Consider the following 14,259-nt stretch of genomic DNA (forward strand, 5'->3'; position numbering starts at 1 on the left):
GTCTTTAAAAGAATATGTAAGTGATGGATTATGCCAACAATTTATTTTTTTCTGTAAATATTTTATTTTATTTTTTAAAACAAACTTAAATTGTATCTATTTACTTATTTATTTAACTAAACTTAAATTTTATTTATTTATTTATTTATTTATTTATTTATTTATTTACTTATTTAATATAATTTATTGTCAAGTTGGCTAACATACAGTATGTACAGTGTGCTCTTGGTTTTGGGCGTAGATTCCCATGATTCATCACTTACATACAACACCCAGTGCTCACCCAACAAGTGCCCTCCTCAATGCCCATAACCCATTTTCCCCCTCCCCCACACTCCCCACCCCAAATCAACACTCAGTTTGTTCTCTGTATTTAAGAGTCTCTTATGGTTTGCCTCCCTCCCTCTCTGCTTGTAACTATTGCCAACAAACAGAATTTAGGTTTCTCTGGAATGAGTCATCATATTTGGAGCTGGGATTTTCTAGGCATCATGTTTCAGGATTTAACTCCATTATCAACAGCCTTCTTTCTCCTCTTCCTGACAGTCATTCCTTCCCTGTCCCAGCCTTCTGATTCTCCAGATTAAAAGAGGACATAACCCTGCCTCACCAGTTCTCAAATATTGGTAATCTTGGTATCATATATTTTTGAACCATTGCAATAATAGTAGGCTGATCCCTATTTTGACATGACAGTCTCCTTACCTCAAGATAAGCTCCCTTCCACCCGCTAGTGGGTCTCTTCTGTACCTTTCCAAGTAAGCATAAAGCTCGGGTGTAATGTTTCCATTGTTAAACTAATTTCTTATCTCCAGCCTATCCTCAATGAAAGCTGTTGGGCTCCACAGCACAAAGTCTGTGTGTCCTCTTAGTGTGATAAAATGAGGTTGAGTAAATAGTGGGAATATAAATATTGGTCTCTGAGATAACTTTCAGAAAGAGAGCCTGAATATTCAGCAGAGTTGTGACCAAAAGTGGTCATGGGAGCATTCAAGAAAAGTAACTTTTTAAAAAAATTTTTTTAATGTTTATTTATTTTTGAGACAGAGAGAGACAGAGCATGAATGGGGGAGGGTCAGAGAGAGAGGGAGACACAGAATCTGAAACAGGCTCCAGGCTCTGAGCGGTCAGCACAGAGCCCGACGCGGGGCTCGAACTCACAGACCACGAGATCGTGACCTGAGCCGAAGTCGGACGCTTAACCAACTGAGCCACCCAGGTGCCCCAAGAAAAGTAACTTTTAAGTAGAAGCAGTCACAGTGAAGGCTCAAAGTGAGATATTCCTGTAGAGATAATCCATGGCAGTAGTGACAGAACGTCCATTCTACTCTTTGTATCGTCTTTGACAGTACTTCACTAGAGAGCTTTCCTTTGTAGAAATGAGTTGAAAGGGGAGGAGCATTAGTCCTGAATTTAGTCTTGACTCTGAAATTAATTTTGGTGTGACTCCAGGAAGATGACGATGAGGATGATGATGATGATGATGATGATTTTTAACTTCCTTGGACCTTTTTTCTTCTGGTAGAAAACAAAATTCATGGGTAAATCCTATTCCGGCTCCAACAATCAGTAAAAGTAAAATTTAGATCTAATTATTCTTGGAATTACAGTTCATCTTTGTAGGAAGCCTAAATCCTTTCACTCCATGTAGTTTCTGAAATAGGAAGAAGAAACAAGTCATTCTTAAACAGATCTCGACCTAGCAACATATTGTGTGATTTATGATAGCTGAGTTTGAATTGGAGGTCAAATGACAAGATATTTTTATCTTATGACTGTTAAATTCATATTTTTAAAGTAATAAGAACTATAACAATGCAGAAAAAATGTCCACCCCTTGGACAGAGAAGCAGCAGAAAAATACGAGGCTGGCATTTGATTTTAAATAGGATACTTCTACTCCTATGAGCGTTATAAGGCTTATGACCTTACAACTGTATTGCCAGTTAGGTGGTTCACTCAGAATGCCAAATCAGTTCTGGAAACTACGTATATTTTTATTCCTCCCTTTTTTTCCTTTGGTGCAGCTTTGTATTTTCATTTTGATCAGCAACAAGGAGATAGAACTATGTAGACTCCAAGGAAAATGTATATTCTAAAATGTTTCCTCTGGATGAACTCTTCTCAGATTTTCAAATTTAGACTATATTTAAAAGTAGGACACTTCAGGTAATTCCCTTCCCCCAGGCTTCCTTGATTCCAGGTGTGTTTTGAGGGTTTATTTTGTATAAGGCTTTAAAGACGTTTCCGAGTCTCTTGAGTAGATGGTACTCTCTTATAAGTAATTCATAACTTCCTTCATTTGTGGACCATTTCATGCCCAACGGGTTCTGTCTGAAGCAGAAGATTGAAAAATCAAAGTAACAAATTCCAGAGCATTTGTAGAAATGTTTTGTTGTGCTATACACTGAATTTCTGGATTGATTTGGGGATTATAGAGTCAGCTGACAAGAAACTGAAGAAATAGCTAGTGACTAAGTATGAATCAAGTTTAATTACTTCCATTTTTGAAACTTTACTTTGTATTAAACTAGCATTGATTATCAGAGATGTTTCTTCCTTATGTTTAATTTCTCTTACTGCAATGAAGTATAGCCTTTATTATTTTCTTTAAATAAATTATACATGTCCATACTCATAAAATGCAGATTATCTCTTGTATTTTTGTTACATTTGTCATAAGACTTGTGGATAAAACAAACAAAAATTATCTCTTAGCTGTGGTGCTCTGTGATGTGATCTTAACTTATAGGTAGTGAATATTAATGAAACAAAGATATTTGTTCAAGGTAACTAATCCAACATATATAGCTTTAGTAAATATTATGAATGACCGTCCACATAATATCAGAGTAGTCACTATAATTTTCCTTCTTTTTATTACACACACACACACACACACGAGTACTTTAACATTATTTGCATTTATTCACACAAGTACAACTCTTATCTGGAGTACCCATGCCTCTAAGATGTTTTCCCACACTTTGTTCATCTCTTTTTAGTAGAGTTTCCATATTGCTGCGTTTATTCAACAACACTTAATGCCTTCTGTGTGCCAGGCATGCTCTAGGAAGTAAGAATATAGTGATAAAAACAGACACAAATACTTGCCCTTGTGGAATTTACATTCAAGTGGTGAGTTCATCACACGTTTCCTAACAAAGCACACTGCGTAGAAAATACAGATGATTCAGAATAACTGCCACTTTCCCCACCCCAACCTTTGCTCATATTTCTAGTATATTCTAAAAAATGGGATGGGATGGAGTTGAACAGTGGGATGGGATGGAGTTGAACAATGAGAAATAATATTTTAGGTATATAAAATGAGATCGAGTTAGAAGCCCTTGCTCATTTTCTCCTAAAATGTCTTTTGAATTGTAGAGCTCAATGACACGTCAATTTATTATAGCTTTATTCATGCTTCTGAGTTCCTTGGGATTGCATCACTGACATAAATTCAGAGTTCATAGTTAATTAATAACTGTCAAAGATTTAATGCCATGTGATCTACTGAGATTTTGTAGAAGAAAGGGCAACCTAAACGTACCAAAGTCTCATTATTTTAGTGTAGTCCACTAGTAACACTGGTCAGATAGAACATCTTTTCCTTTTAAAATTAAATGTTGGAAAAGTTGAAACCATGATGAGTGTCCAGAGTCTTTTTATTTTTATCTTTTTTACTGAGTTGGAATTCACATAACATAAAACTGACTATTTTAATGTGAGAAATTCATTAGTATTTATCACAACGTTGTGCAACCATCTCCTCTGCTTCCAGAACATGTCCAGGGTAATTTTACAAGAACGGTGACTTGTAAAACTAAAAATAAAATAAACTGTGTTTGTATATGACTAATGATTTTACTTACAGGGAGTGAGAAATTCATAGTCCCTCTCAAAGTAAAGAAAACTTATTATAAGTATCATATTTAATAAAGATAACCTTTCTATATAAAATTTTCACATCCTCATCTTTGAGGCCCTGTACTATATCTTGAGCTAGGGAGGATCTAAACTCATAAAGAACAAAATGTGCCAGAATGATATGATCACCTCATTACAAAACGAGAACGCAGAGGGGTGCCTGTGTGGCTCAGTTGATTAAGCATCTGACTTCAGCTCAGGTCATGATCTCTCAATTCATGGGTTTGAGCCCTGCGTCAGGCTCTGTGCTGACAACTCAAAGTCTACAGCCTGCTTCGAATTCTGTGTGTGTGTCTCTCTGTCCCTCTTCCACTCAAGCTCTCTGTCTCTCTCTCAAAATAAATAAATAAACATTTAAAAAAATGAAAACACAGATCCACAGTCCACATCAAATGTTTGATACAGCATCTCACAAAATAATTCTTAAAATTAAGTTGTCTTCTCTGAGAAAATTTTCACTGGGTGAGAGTAAAGTATAATGAGTCTTCACTCACCTACAAAGTGGGGAGATAATACCTGCCCAGTAAGGTAGAATGAGTTTCATATTTAGCATTTATGAATAAGGTAGAAGAACATCTACATTATATATGTTTGTGTATGTGTATATATATACATATGTATATATAATATAATAATGTAAAAGAACATCAGATAGTACATGGATTTGGTTTGCCCTCAGAGAACGTTTCTGTTGAGTTGAAGAGAAAAGAATTACAGGAAAAACAGTTAAAATTTAGTTTATTCCCAGCTTTCCATCCACTGAAAGGATCTGTGGTGGTGAAGAGTTAAGTATAGTTGTGGTAATGGAGTTTCCCTAGAATAAGATAAATTCACAAGAGGCATATTTAGGAACAATCAGAAAAATTTGATAAGGATGTGCCTGTACTGGACACTCAAAGATCTGAAAAAATGTACAAGAGTTTAGAGGGTAGAATGAAAAAGCTTGCTAGTTTATTAGAGGTGCCATTATCTGTATAATTCAATTTCAATTAAAAATAAAACCAAACAAAATTATGTACTGAATGGAAGCCAGATAGTGAGAGACCTGGTCTTCAAAGAAATTGAGTTCTTTCGTCCTATATACATGACATAGTTAAATAATAGAACGGACTGTGAAGATGTGCCCCAGTAGGTGGTACAGATAAGGAAGTGCTGGGTCCATGACGTGGAAGCATGGAAGGCTCCGTGGAGTAGCTGCGGCCCCTTGGCGAGTGACTTTCAAATGAGTGGGAAGAGGCTGACAGAGGCATTTGAGTGCTTTGTCCTCTCATGGAAGGAAGTGAGTTTTAAAGATCACCTTTGGAACATGAAGCTTTCTTATGAAAACTGTGATTTCAGGGTTACCTGAGTAGCTCAGTCAGTTAGGTATCCAACTTCAGCTCAGGTCACGATCTTGCGGTTCCTGAGTTCGAGCCCCGCGTCAGGCTCTGTGCTGACAGCTGGGAGCCTGGAGCCTGCTTCAGATTTCTCTGTGTCTCCCTCTCTCTCTGCCCCTCCTCCACTCATGTGCCTGCGCGCTCTCTCTCTCTCTCTCTCTCTCTCTCTCTCTCTCAAAAACAAACATTTAAAAATTTTTTTTAAAATGTGATTTCATAATTCATTAGCAAATACATAAATCATTATGTTTTATCTGTAGTCCTCTCCGGTGACTGTAATATGGAGATACCACAAAGTAAACTCTACTTTTTTAGCCCTAAAATTTAGGAGCAAGAATAAGCTTTTTCAGAGATAGAAAGAGTCAAAATACAGGGGAAAAAAAGAGAGAATAAGTTTGGGTTATATGGTCAAAAGCGAACTGGCATTTGCCATCCTCTTTCATCTGCTGGAGCTGTGCTAAATACTTCTGATAATAAAATAACTAAAATAAATGCTGCACCCAATAACCTAGCTTGAATTGAAGTAGCAGAGGAATTTGAATACATTTGATGATATAATAGGATTTTTTTTCTTCATTGAAGCAAGCTTAGACAGAAGCTGGAATAGTGTGAAAATGGATCAGAAATACAAGTGTATTTTGATATTGTTCTGCCAAATCCCGTTCTGTATTACTGTCCCCTCGTGACCCAGGTCGACTTACTAACATTTACTTCCTTATCTTCTGCGGTGGATTAATAATGGCTGCAAGTTCTTTGTCACTGTCCCCAGTCAAGACCTATTTCCCCAGTTCTTGAATGTCAGCTGGTGCCGTGACAGCTTAACCAGTAGGATGCAATGGAAATGACCCATGCAGCCTCCACATTCAAGCCTCAGGAGGGCTGGATGCTTGGGCTTCTTCCCTCTTGGGATGCTTCTGCTCAGAACCCAGCCATGCTGTGAGAAGCCCAAGCTTCACAGAGAGGCCACATGTTGGTGCACCCTTCCACAGTCCCCGCCGAGCTCCCAGCTGACACCTGGCATCGACTCCCCGTCACGTGAGTGCCATCCTCAGTGTTTCAGCTCAGTTGTATCCTAGCTGATTGCAGCCCCGGCTGACATCAAGTGCAGCAGAAGAACCACTCAGCCGAACCCAGTCAACCCGCAGACTAGGGAGACAGAATACAGCAGTGGTTGCTTTAAGCTATTTCAGGGCAATTTGTTTCACAGAAGCATATAATTGAAAAGCTTTCCAGAGAAAATTCTGGAACTGAGACTGTGGAAGATCTCATTCAATTGAAATTATAAATAGGTAGCATTTAATTAGCCTATGCTTTTTGTTTGTTTGTTTATTTTGAGACAAAAATTGAAAGAGTGCAGGAGGGAAGGAGAGAGAGAATCCCAAGCAGGCTCGCAGTGACAGCACAGAGCCTGATGCAGGGCTCAAACTCACAAACCACAAGATCATGCATGATCTGAGCTGAAACCGAGAGTTGGCTGTTTCACCGAGTAAGCCACCCAGGCACCCCTAAATAGCCTATGCTTAATCCTTACAAGTTCTAGATATCACTAGGCAAAATTTTGGAAAGCTCTTATTTTGGAAACTAGGCACCTTTAAGTTTGTTTACAAACCACATTAAGGTACTGAGCCTTTTTCATTATTACACTTTCTGGTCCGTTTATTCTCCCATTGAAGTGATGGGTAAGCAATACATATTGAGATGCATTATTGTGATTAAAAAGAAAAGTGGTATTTTTCAGCAGAAACAGCATGAGTCAGACTTTTGTTCAAATCTTGGCCCTATCACTTAATAGCTTTACGTCCGTGGCTAAGTTACCTAAGCTGCCTGAGTAGGTCTCTATTTTGAAGATGATACGTACTGTACGGGATTAGTGAAGACAAGAAATAATATATGTTAAGAACCTAGCTCAGTGCCTGGCACAAAGGCAGAGCTCCTTAAATGTAGCTGTTGTTGTGATGAAGGAGGTGGTAATGTGGTTTTTGAAAGGTAGCAAAAATCTGCTCTTTTTCATTTTTTTAAGAGGACGCAGAGATGTGGGTGTTCCTGGGCTTTATTGGGGTGGAGTCTAGAGGGTTAACGCGACATATCCTTGCAATTCTTCCTACAGACAGGCATGTTTCATCCAAAGGAAATTCTGATCCCTTACCCATCCACAGCACCCTTTCTCACTTCTTTATTTCCATAGGGGATTTGGTTAAGGGATAAGGGCAACTTTTGGTTCCTACTCTCAAGGGGAGAACTCATGAAGAATTCTCTCTCTCCTTTTTTTTTTTTTCTTTATGTCCTCAACCCCCTTTCCTCAATTACATTCACCTTCTGATTTGGTGGGAAAGAACTCTACAGGATGCTGGCTTTCGGCAAGCTGATCTTAGCTTCGAGGTGCCACAGGGCTCATGGAATACATCTCCAGGGAGGACACGTACACATCTTACAGATTTGAATAGCCCCGGGGAAAAGACAGTTGTGGCAGCCCACAGGATTTTGTTTCTGCTGTTTTGTTCTAGCCTTGGTGTGATACGTTGTTTTCCTTTCTAAGGGTCTTTAAGATGACAATTAGAGCAGCGCCCAGTAATTTCTTTGTCGGCGGAATATGTTTGTTCTCAGTGATTAAGGTGAAGTGGGTAGTTGTTATTGGTGTAAGCTGAGGACCACTTTTCTTCACTCTGGGTTCCCATTCTTGGCGTCTTCTCTTACCTGCCTGGCTTGGGCTGCTGGAACCCCATTTTGAGTTTTGAAACTGAGATGGTAATTGTGAATGAAGTGCCAGTGTATTATACTGGAGTGTGGTATTGGTTTGGGGCAAAAGTGAGGAGTTAGGTACCGTGTATTTAAACTGGGTAATCTCTAAAGTAATTACAAATTACCCTAATTTAGTGTAAACACTTACTTGCTTATATTGGTTCTGAACATTCACGTGAATGTTGACAATCAAAATGTGAATACCTCTCAGTATGAATACTGTAAAGGCTTCCCCATAGATTTTCCATGATATGAAATATCATGTCCGTTGCTAAAATCTTTCAGAAAACTCTCACTGCTTTAAAATCAAATGGCTAAAGCCAGAAAGTTAGGCACAGGATCTTATTTTAACTATTCTTATTTTAAAATATTGCTTACTGGTATATAAGTGCAGGTTATGTGGAGGATAAGTCATTTTGCCCATCAGCTTGTCACAGTCATAATCGCAATTAGGCCAGTTGGTTCAGGCTTTTGTAGTTGTTGTTAGTTATAGTACTGCAAACACGTTTTGAGAGTTAATATCCTTTAAATCACTTATAATTATGGACCGATGTTATTTTGATGTGATAATATTCTTCTCGCTTGCCCACTTAAAGCTTAAAAATATTTCAAAGCGGTGGAGATTGTGTTATACAAACTTTAGTATATGTGCTGCCGAAGCGAGCACGTGTTATACAAACTTTAATGTGCTTAAAGCAGGATTTCTCAGGACTTGAGCTCCAAATTTATTGCTGCTGGGACTCATATGATGGCTATGTAGTATAGATTTAGAGAGCGTTTTTAAGACTCCCATTGACATAGGTGAGCAGAATGGTTCCTTGGAAACCATTTGGGTGTCCAGTCATGGTAAAGCATGGACTAAGGGCTTAGATGCATATAGTGCAAGAACAGGAGGGAGGTTCAGGGAATCCCGTGCTGTCTGTTAAAGACGGCATTTCTTCCAGTCTTTTAACGGCTGCTGTTTTAAAAGGGGGGCAAAATCAGCATTGAAACTATCTGTAAGGTAAAGCTATTGAGACCTAACCCAAAGGCATGCTCTTCTGGAAAACTCTTCTTAATACTCGCAGTGTGGTTCTCGCAGAGGACATGTGGTATATATTACAGCTCCTGGGGAATTCAGACCTCTGCAGTGTGGAGTCACCGTGAAGGCTAATTTCAAAACAAAGTGGTAGCCTTTTGCTCCCTTCATAGCGCTATTTACCAGTGTTTCTTATTAGCTTGACATTAGTCTAGGACTGCTGTGGGTGGAAAGAGGAAATGGAAATTCAAATGGGACCGGAGTGGGGATCCATGAACACCTCTCCCCTTCCCTCCCACCCCTCCTTCAGCATAGGCTCAGCACTTCACCCTGGGCATTGCAGTCTTACACAATCATCGCCAAAAGGGCTGAAGGCAGAGCTGTCCAAGGTTCGAAAAAAACACGTTCTGACTGTTGGTTGAAAATCAGGTAATAACAGTCCTCTTGGTGAACAAAACTTATTAGAGGGCAGGGGAAGGAATGCTCTCTCTCAGCGGCAGGCAAGAAGAAATTGCTGTTGAAAAGCTTACCTCTCTAGGGAGGAATCAGATATCAGACTTTGCCAAGCCTCAGGTCCAACCCATAAGGTCCCACCTACATCCCCCGCCCCATCCCAGCTTTGTTAGATTGCTAGCATCGATCGCTGGCTTTTTCTGACCCCACAGTGGGTGAAGGAAAGAGAGCCGGCAAGACCAGAAGCAAGCAAGGTGGGGGTGGAAAACTGGGGCTGCTTTTGTGGAGAGAAAAAGAGAAAGGGAAGAAAGGGGGTGGGGGCCATGGGGACTGAGCTTAACTGGTGCCTGCCTGCTTCTCTTTGATTTGATGGCCTTTATTCCTTCTAATTGGATAAAATAGGAAGTCACTGGCAGTCCTGCGTCGCTGGGTATACTGATTTTACTCAGACCAGCCAGCAGCTCTGGAGTGCGGACAGAGGGAGGAGGGAGGAAAAAGAGAGAGACAGAGAGACAGAACGTCTTTGGATGAGGAGGGGAAAGGAAGAGAAAGAGACTATGAAGCCGGGCAGAGCTGCAGGGGAAGAAAGTGAATGAGCGCTCAAGAAGGACAAAGAGGAGTGGTTGGGGGGGTGGGGGCGGAGGCAGGGCGGGGAGGGGAGTCACCGCCCCTCCGGGCCGCACTCTTCCCTTCGGATCCCTGTGTGATGATACTGTTTGCAGTGATGCTCCCGGGGCAGGCACCTGCTGCTGTGTAATGATTCAGCCTCTTTCAGCCTTCGCGTTAACACAACAGGATGCTGTTGCTACTCTCACTGCTGCCTCTCCTGCCGCCGCCGCTGCTGCCGCCTCCGCCGCCACCTCTGGTCCTGCTTTTGCTTTTACTTCTCCTGCATGACAGTTGTTTTCTCCATCTAAGCAGACACCAGCTTCAGATGCTCGAGGTGAGAAACATGCCTTTCAGTTTGGGCTACTGGTTTACTTAACTGACCAACGATCAGCTCGGTTTCTATTTTGCCTCCCCCCCACCCCCCCCCCAACCCTCTTGACCAGCCGGGATGGTTTGGAGAAGCATTTGAAAGAACTGCAAAAGTAACCCGGAAACAGCAGTAAAGAATTACAGTATACTTTCATTTGGTAGTTGCTAGAGGCTTTTTCTTCCTTCCTCCCTCCTGAACTCCTCTTGCTTTTGATAATGGCCTTGGACTTGGAAGACTTATCGATTTCCCCCTGTAAGATGCTGTCTCATTTGGTTGGGGGGAGCTCTGCATGGTAATGGACCGTGAGAGAGGCCAGGCCTTCTGGAGGTGAGCCGATGGAGATTTATTCCCCAGACATGTCCGAGGGAGCCGCCGAGAGGTCCTCCAGCCCCTCCACTCAGCTGAGTGCAGACCCATCTCTTGACGGGCTTCCGGCAGCAGAAGACATGCCAGAGACCCAGACTGAAGATGGGCGAACCTCCGGACTCATGGGCCTGGCAGCTCCCTGCTGTGTCTGCCTGGAAGCTGAGCGCCTGAGAGGTTGCCTCAACTCGGAGAAAATCTGCATTGTCCCCATTCTGGCTTGCCTAGTCAGCCTCTGCCTCTGCATTGCTGGCCTCAAGTGGGTATTTGTGGACAAGATATTTGAGTATGACTCTCCTACTCACCTTGACCCTGGGGGGTTAGGCCAGGACCCTATTATTTCTCTGGATCCAACCGCTGCCTCAGCTGTGTGGGTAGCATCTGAGGCATACACTTCACCTGTCTCTAGGGCTCAATCTGAAACTGAGGTTCAAGTTACAGTGCAAGTTGACAATGCCGTTGTGTCCTCTGAACCTTCAGCGGTCCCGACCCCGAAGAATCGTATTTTTGCTTTTTCTTTCCTGCCGTCCACTGCAGCATCCTTCCCTTTCCCCACTCGGAACCCTGAGGTGAGAACACCCAAGTCAGCAACTCAGCCACAAACAACAGAAACTAATCTCCAAACTGCTCCTAAACTTTGTAAGTAGAGAGAGAGATGATGATGATGAATCACGGAAAGGGGTGGGCTTGAGGCGCTAAAAGGCGTTCTCTTGAGCATGGAGCTGTTTCCTTGTCTTCTTCTATTTTAATTGCATGGTTTTGTTTAAGCACATCATGTGACTGGAGCGCTTGGGGTGGCGTTGAAGAGATGAGTAAAACGATCTTGCAAACTGCTGGTATGAAACAGTGTTCCCTCCAGCCAGGCTGTTCGGTCTGGGGTGGGGGACCCAAAACTTCAGCATCTGGGAGTCATGCTTGAATTTAATTGCAATTCAGTTGATTTCTAACACTTTTAAAAGTGAACACATCAGACAGAGCATCCTTTTTAAAAACAAAACAAAACAAAACTATAAATGTGACTTCCATAGAGCAGCGAGGGTGGTTCTGTGTCTGTCCTTCTCCCGTGTGGATTTCCATCACCTCTCCTCACCTTTCGGGTGCCCTCTGCCACGCAGCGGTCCCACACTGCCTGTTATCTGCCTCCATGCCTTCTTCCTGCTCCCTTAACTGCTCTCTGCTCTCACCACGTTTCTGTCTTAATTGGTTCTTGCTGATAGCGCATTTACAGTGCTCACCCCTCACCAGTGGCAGGCGATTGCCGTCCTGCCCAGATTGTAGTTTCGGCTACCGAACACTTACGAGGGACAGCTTTATTTTATTCAGGGCGCAGTACGATGCCACATGAAAGGATTTCCCCAAATTAGTTTTGTCTTCTGTAATCAAATGTTTAAATAGCTTCCTTGGCAGTCATTAAAAAGTACAAGATCCATTAGTAAGGTACATCGTTTTTTTTTTTTCAGACGTGTCTTTTTTTGCCCGTCAGACCGGAGCAGTGCAGTTTAATAACCTGTGAGTGAAGAGAGCCCACGCTCTTAAAACAATACAGAACAATGTGCTGCTGTTCGTACTGGGTCACTGCAATGCTTACAATGGAAAGTTGACAAGGCAGAAACCATGACTAGTCAGGTTGTTCCCCACGTCAGTAGAGAAGGGAGGAGTGGCCTCTGGCTTCTTTTTATAAATGTTTCTGATTTATTTTTGTTTCTCTGCCTTCTGCCACTTTTTACCACTGGCTGAATATGTCCTTCGTGGAATAAAGTAAAAGACAAGAGAATCCAGTCCTTAATAACGTGTGTAAAATCTCTTAAGAGTTGAGGGTGAGGGTTCTGCGATGAAATCCTCACCCCTTCGGTTCCCCTCTGGGTGGTAAGGAAGAATAAAGAATGTCTTTTCCAGACATGATGTTCTGTGTGGGGTAGAGCCGTGTGGTATAGAAACACAGAAAACTTGATCTGCTTGTGATTCAAGATCATTTCATTTCACACACAGCAGAAACTGCTGGCAAAGATTTTAAAAAAGAAGAAGAAGAAGAAGAGAGAGAGGCTTGTTTTTCAGGTGTAATTAGTAAAGAACCTCCTTTCTGCAGACACTGCTCTGTGTCTTTATCAAATCCCTGAAGCATCATTAAAGGTCTGACAGACATCACTGCATTCACCGCCTCTTCCCACCTGGCAAAGTGACCAGGAAATAATACCCAGATGAAATGACAGGCTATAAAAAGCAAGTACAGATCCTGCAAAGAGAAGCAACATTCCCCATGAAGACAAGGTTACTTCTTTGTCTTTATCGTTTGAAACTTGGCTTTAATTAAAATGTGCCCGGATAGGCTTAGTTTTCCAGAAAGAGAAAGAGGACCCTATGAAGAAAAAACAAACAAACAAAAAACTCCTTTGGTAAATTCCATAATTTTATCATCTTTTTTGGGGGCGGGGGCAGGAAGCAGAGAACCATGTAGTCCCTTTTTCTGGTTTAGGACCATGTCACAAAGTATGTAGTGACTTTTTGAGAAATTATTTTTTCAGGTAAATTCTTCTAAGTGTTTTAAGAGGGTACAGGTTCCATATAGTTTCTCTTCTCTTGGTTTTCAAGCCAGGGCATTGATTTTCTGGCATTTGCATTGAGTGGAAAAGATTTACTGCTGCCTAAAAGCATCACGGTGGCCAGTTCTGGCCAGAGACACAGCTGCAGCACTCTGAAATGCATCGGAGATAAGCCTGGAAAAGCAGTATGGGAAGTAGTTTTCTCCTGAAAAGTTAGGGGTAGATGGTGCTTAACACTTTGCCGCCTATAAGGCGTTCTGTATGGGAAACTCGGTGTTAATGTTTTAGCCTAGTGCCTGAAAACAACAGCAAAAGCATGAGTATCCTAAAAATTTATGAGTCTGGTTTTTGCACAGGGGGATGGCGGGGGGGGGGGGGGGGGGGGGGGGGGGGGGGGGTTTGTCCAGGAAGCTTTGTTTTCAGACACTCATAAGTGGTTGCTTTTGTTGTTTTAAAAAGCTTATAACCATTGACTAAAAAAACCCAAAAAACCACACACACACACAAAAGAGCTTGGAATTAGACTGTCATTTGTGACCTCATTCACTTTTTTCTCTTCAACTAAGAAAGTACAGCTTCGTCACAGGAAGAACCAGACCTATCCTTCTGTCATGCATGTTTTTGACATGAGCTCAGCTGTGATGGTATAATCTTAACATGACGTTATCGTATCTGAAACATGCTCTTTGGTGGTTTCAGGACGTAACTCTCCCCGTTCTATCTGCCTCAGCATATTCAGCATATTATGCACAGAGCTGTAGCCTTCAAGGTCATAGTCTGTTGAGGGCTAATTGATTCTTCTTTATCCTGGAGCCTGAGAGAGTGGAAGAGAGACAATTCTAGTAATTGTGTCTGCTCTGT

General features: G+C 41.7%; 1 protein-coding gene across 8 annotated transcripts in view; it reads left to right on the forward strand.

Moving 5' to 3' along the window:
* Positions 1–14,259, forward strand: part of NRG1 (neuregulin 1) — a 1,106,314-nt gene that overhangs the window by 976,527 nt on the left and 115,528 nt on the right. For 2 of the 8 annotated variants that reach the window (XM_042934484.1, XM_042934483.1), the window contains exon 1: positions 10,599–11,497. The exons of 5 other annotated variants lie outside the window; for them this stretch is intronic. In XM_042934484.1, coding sequence (XP_042790418.1) covers positions 10,831–11,497 — 667 coding nt within the window. In that variant the 5' untranslated portion in view covers positions 10,599–10,830. Of the gene's footprint in view, positions 1–10,598; positions 11,498–12,349; positions 12,368–14,259 lie in introns of those variants that run through there. One more of the 8 variants, XM_042934494.1, reaches the window with a different exon arrangement.

Source organism: Panthera leo, chromosome B1 (assembly GCF_018350215.1).
Source record: "Panthera leo isolate Ple1 chromosome B1, P.leo_Ple1_pat1.1, whole genome shotgun sequence".
NCBI classification, from domain to species: Eukaryota; Metazoa; Chordata; class Mammalia; order Carnivora; family Felidae; genus Panthera; species Panthera leo.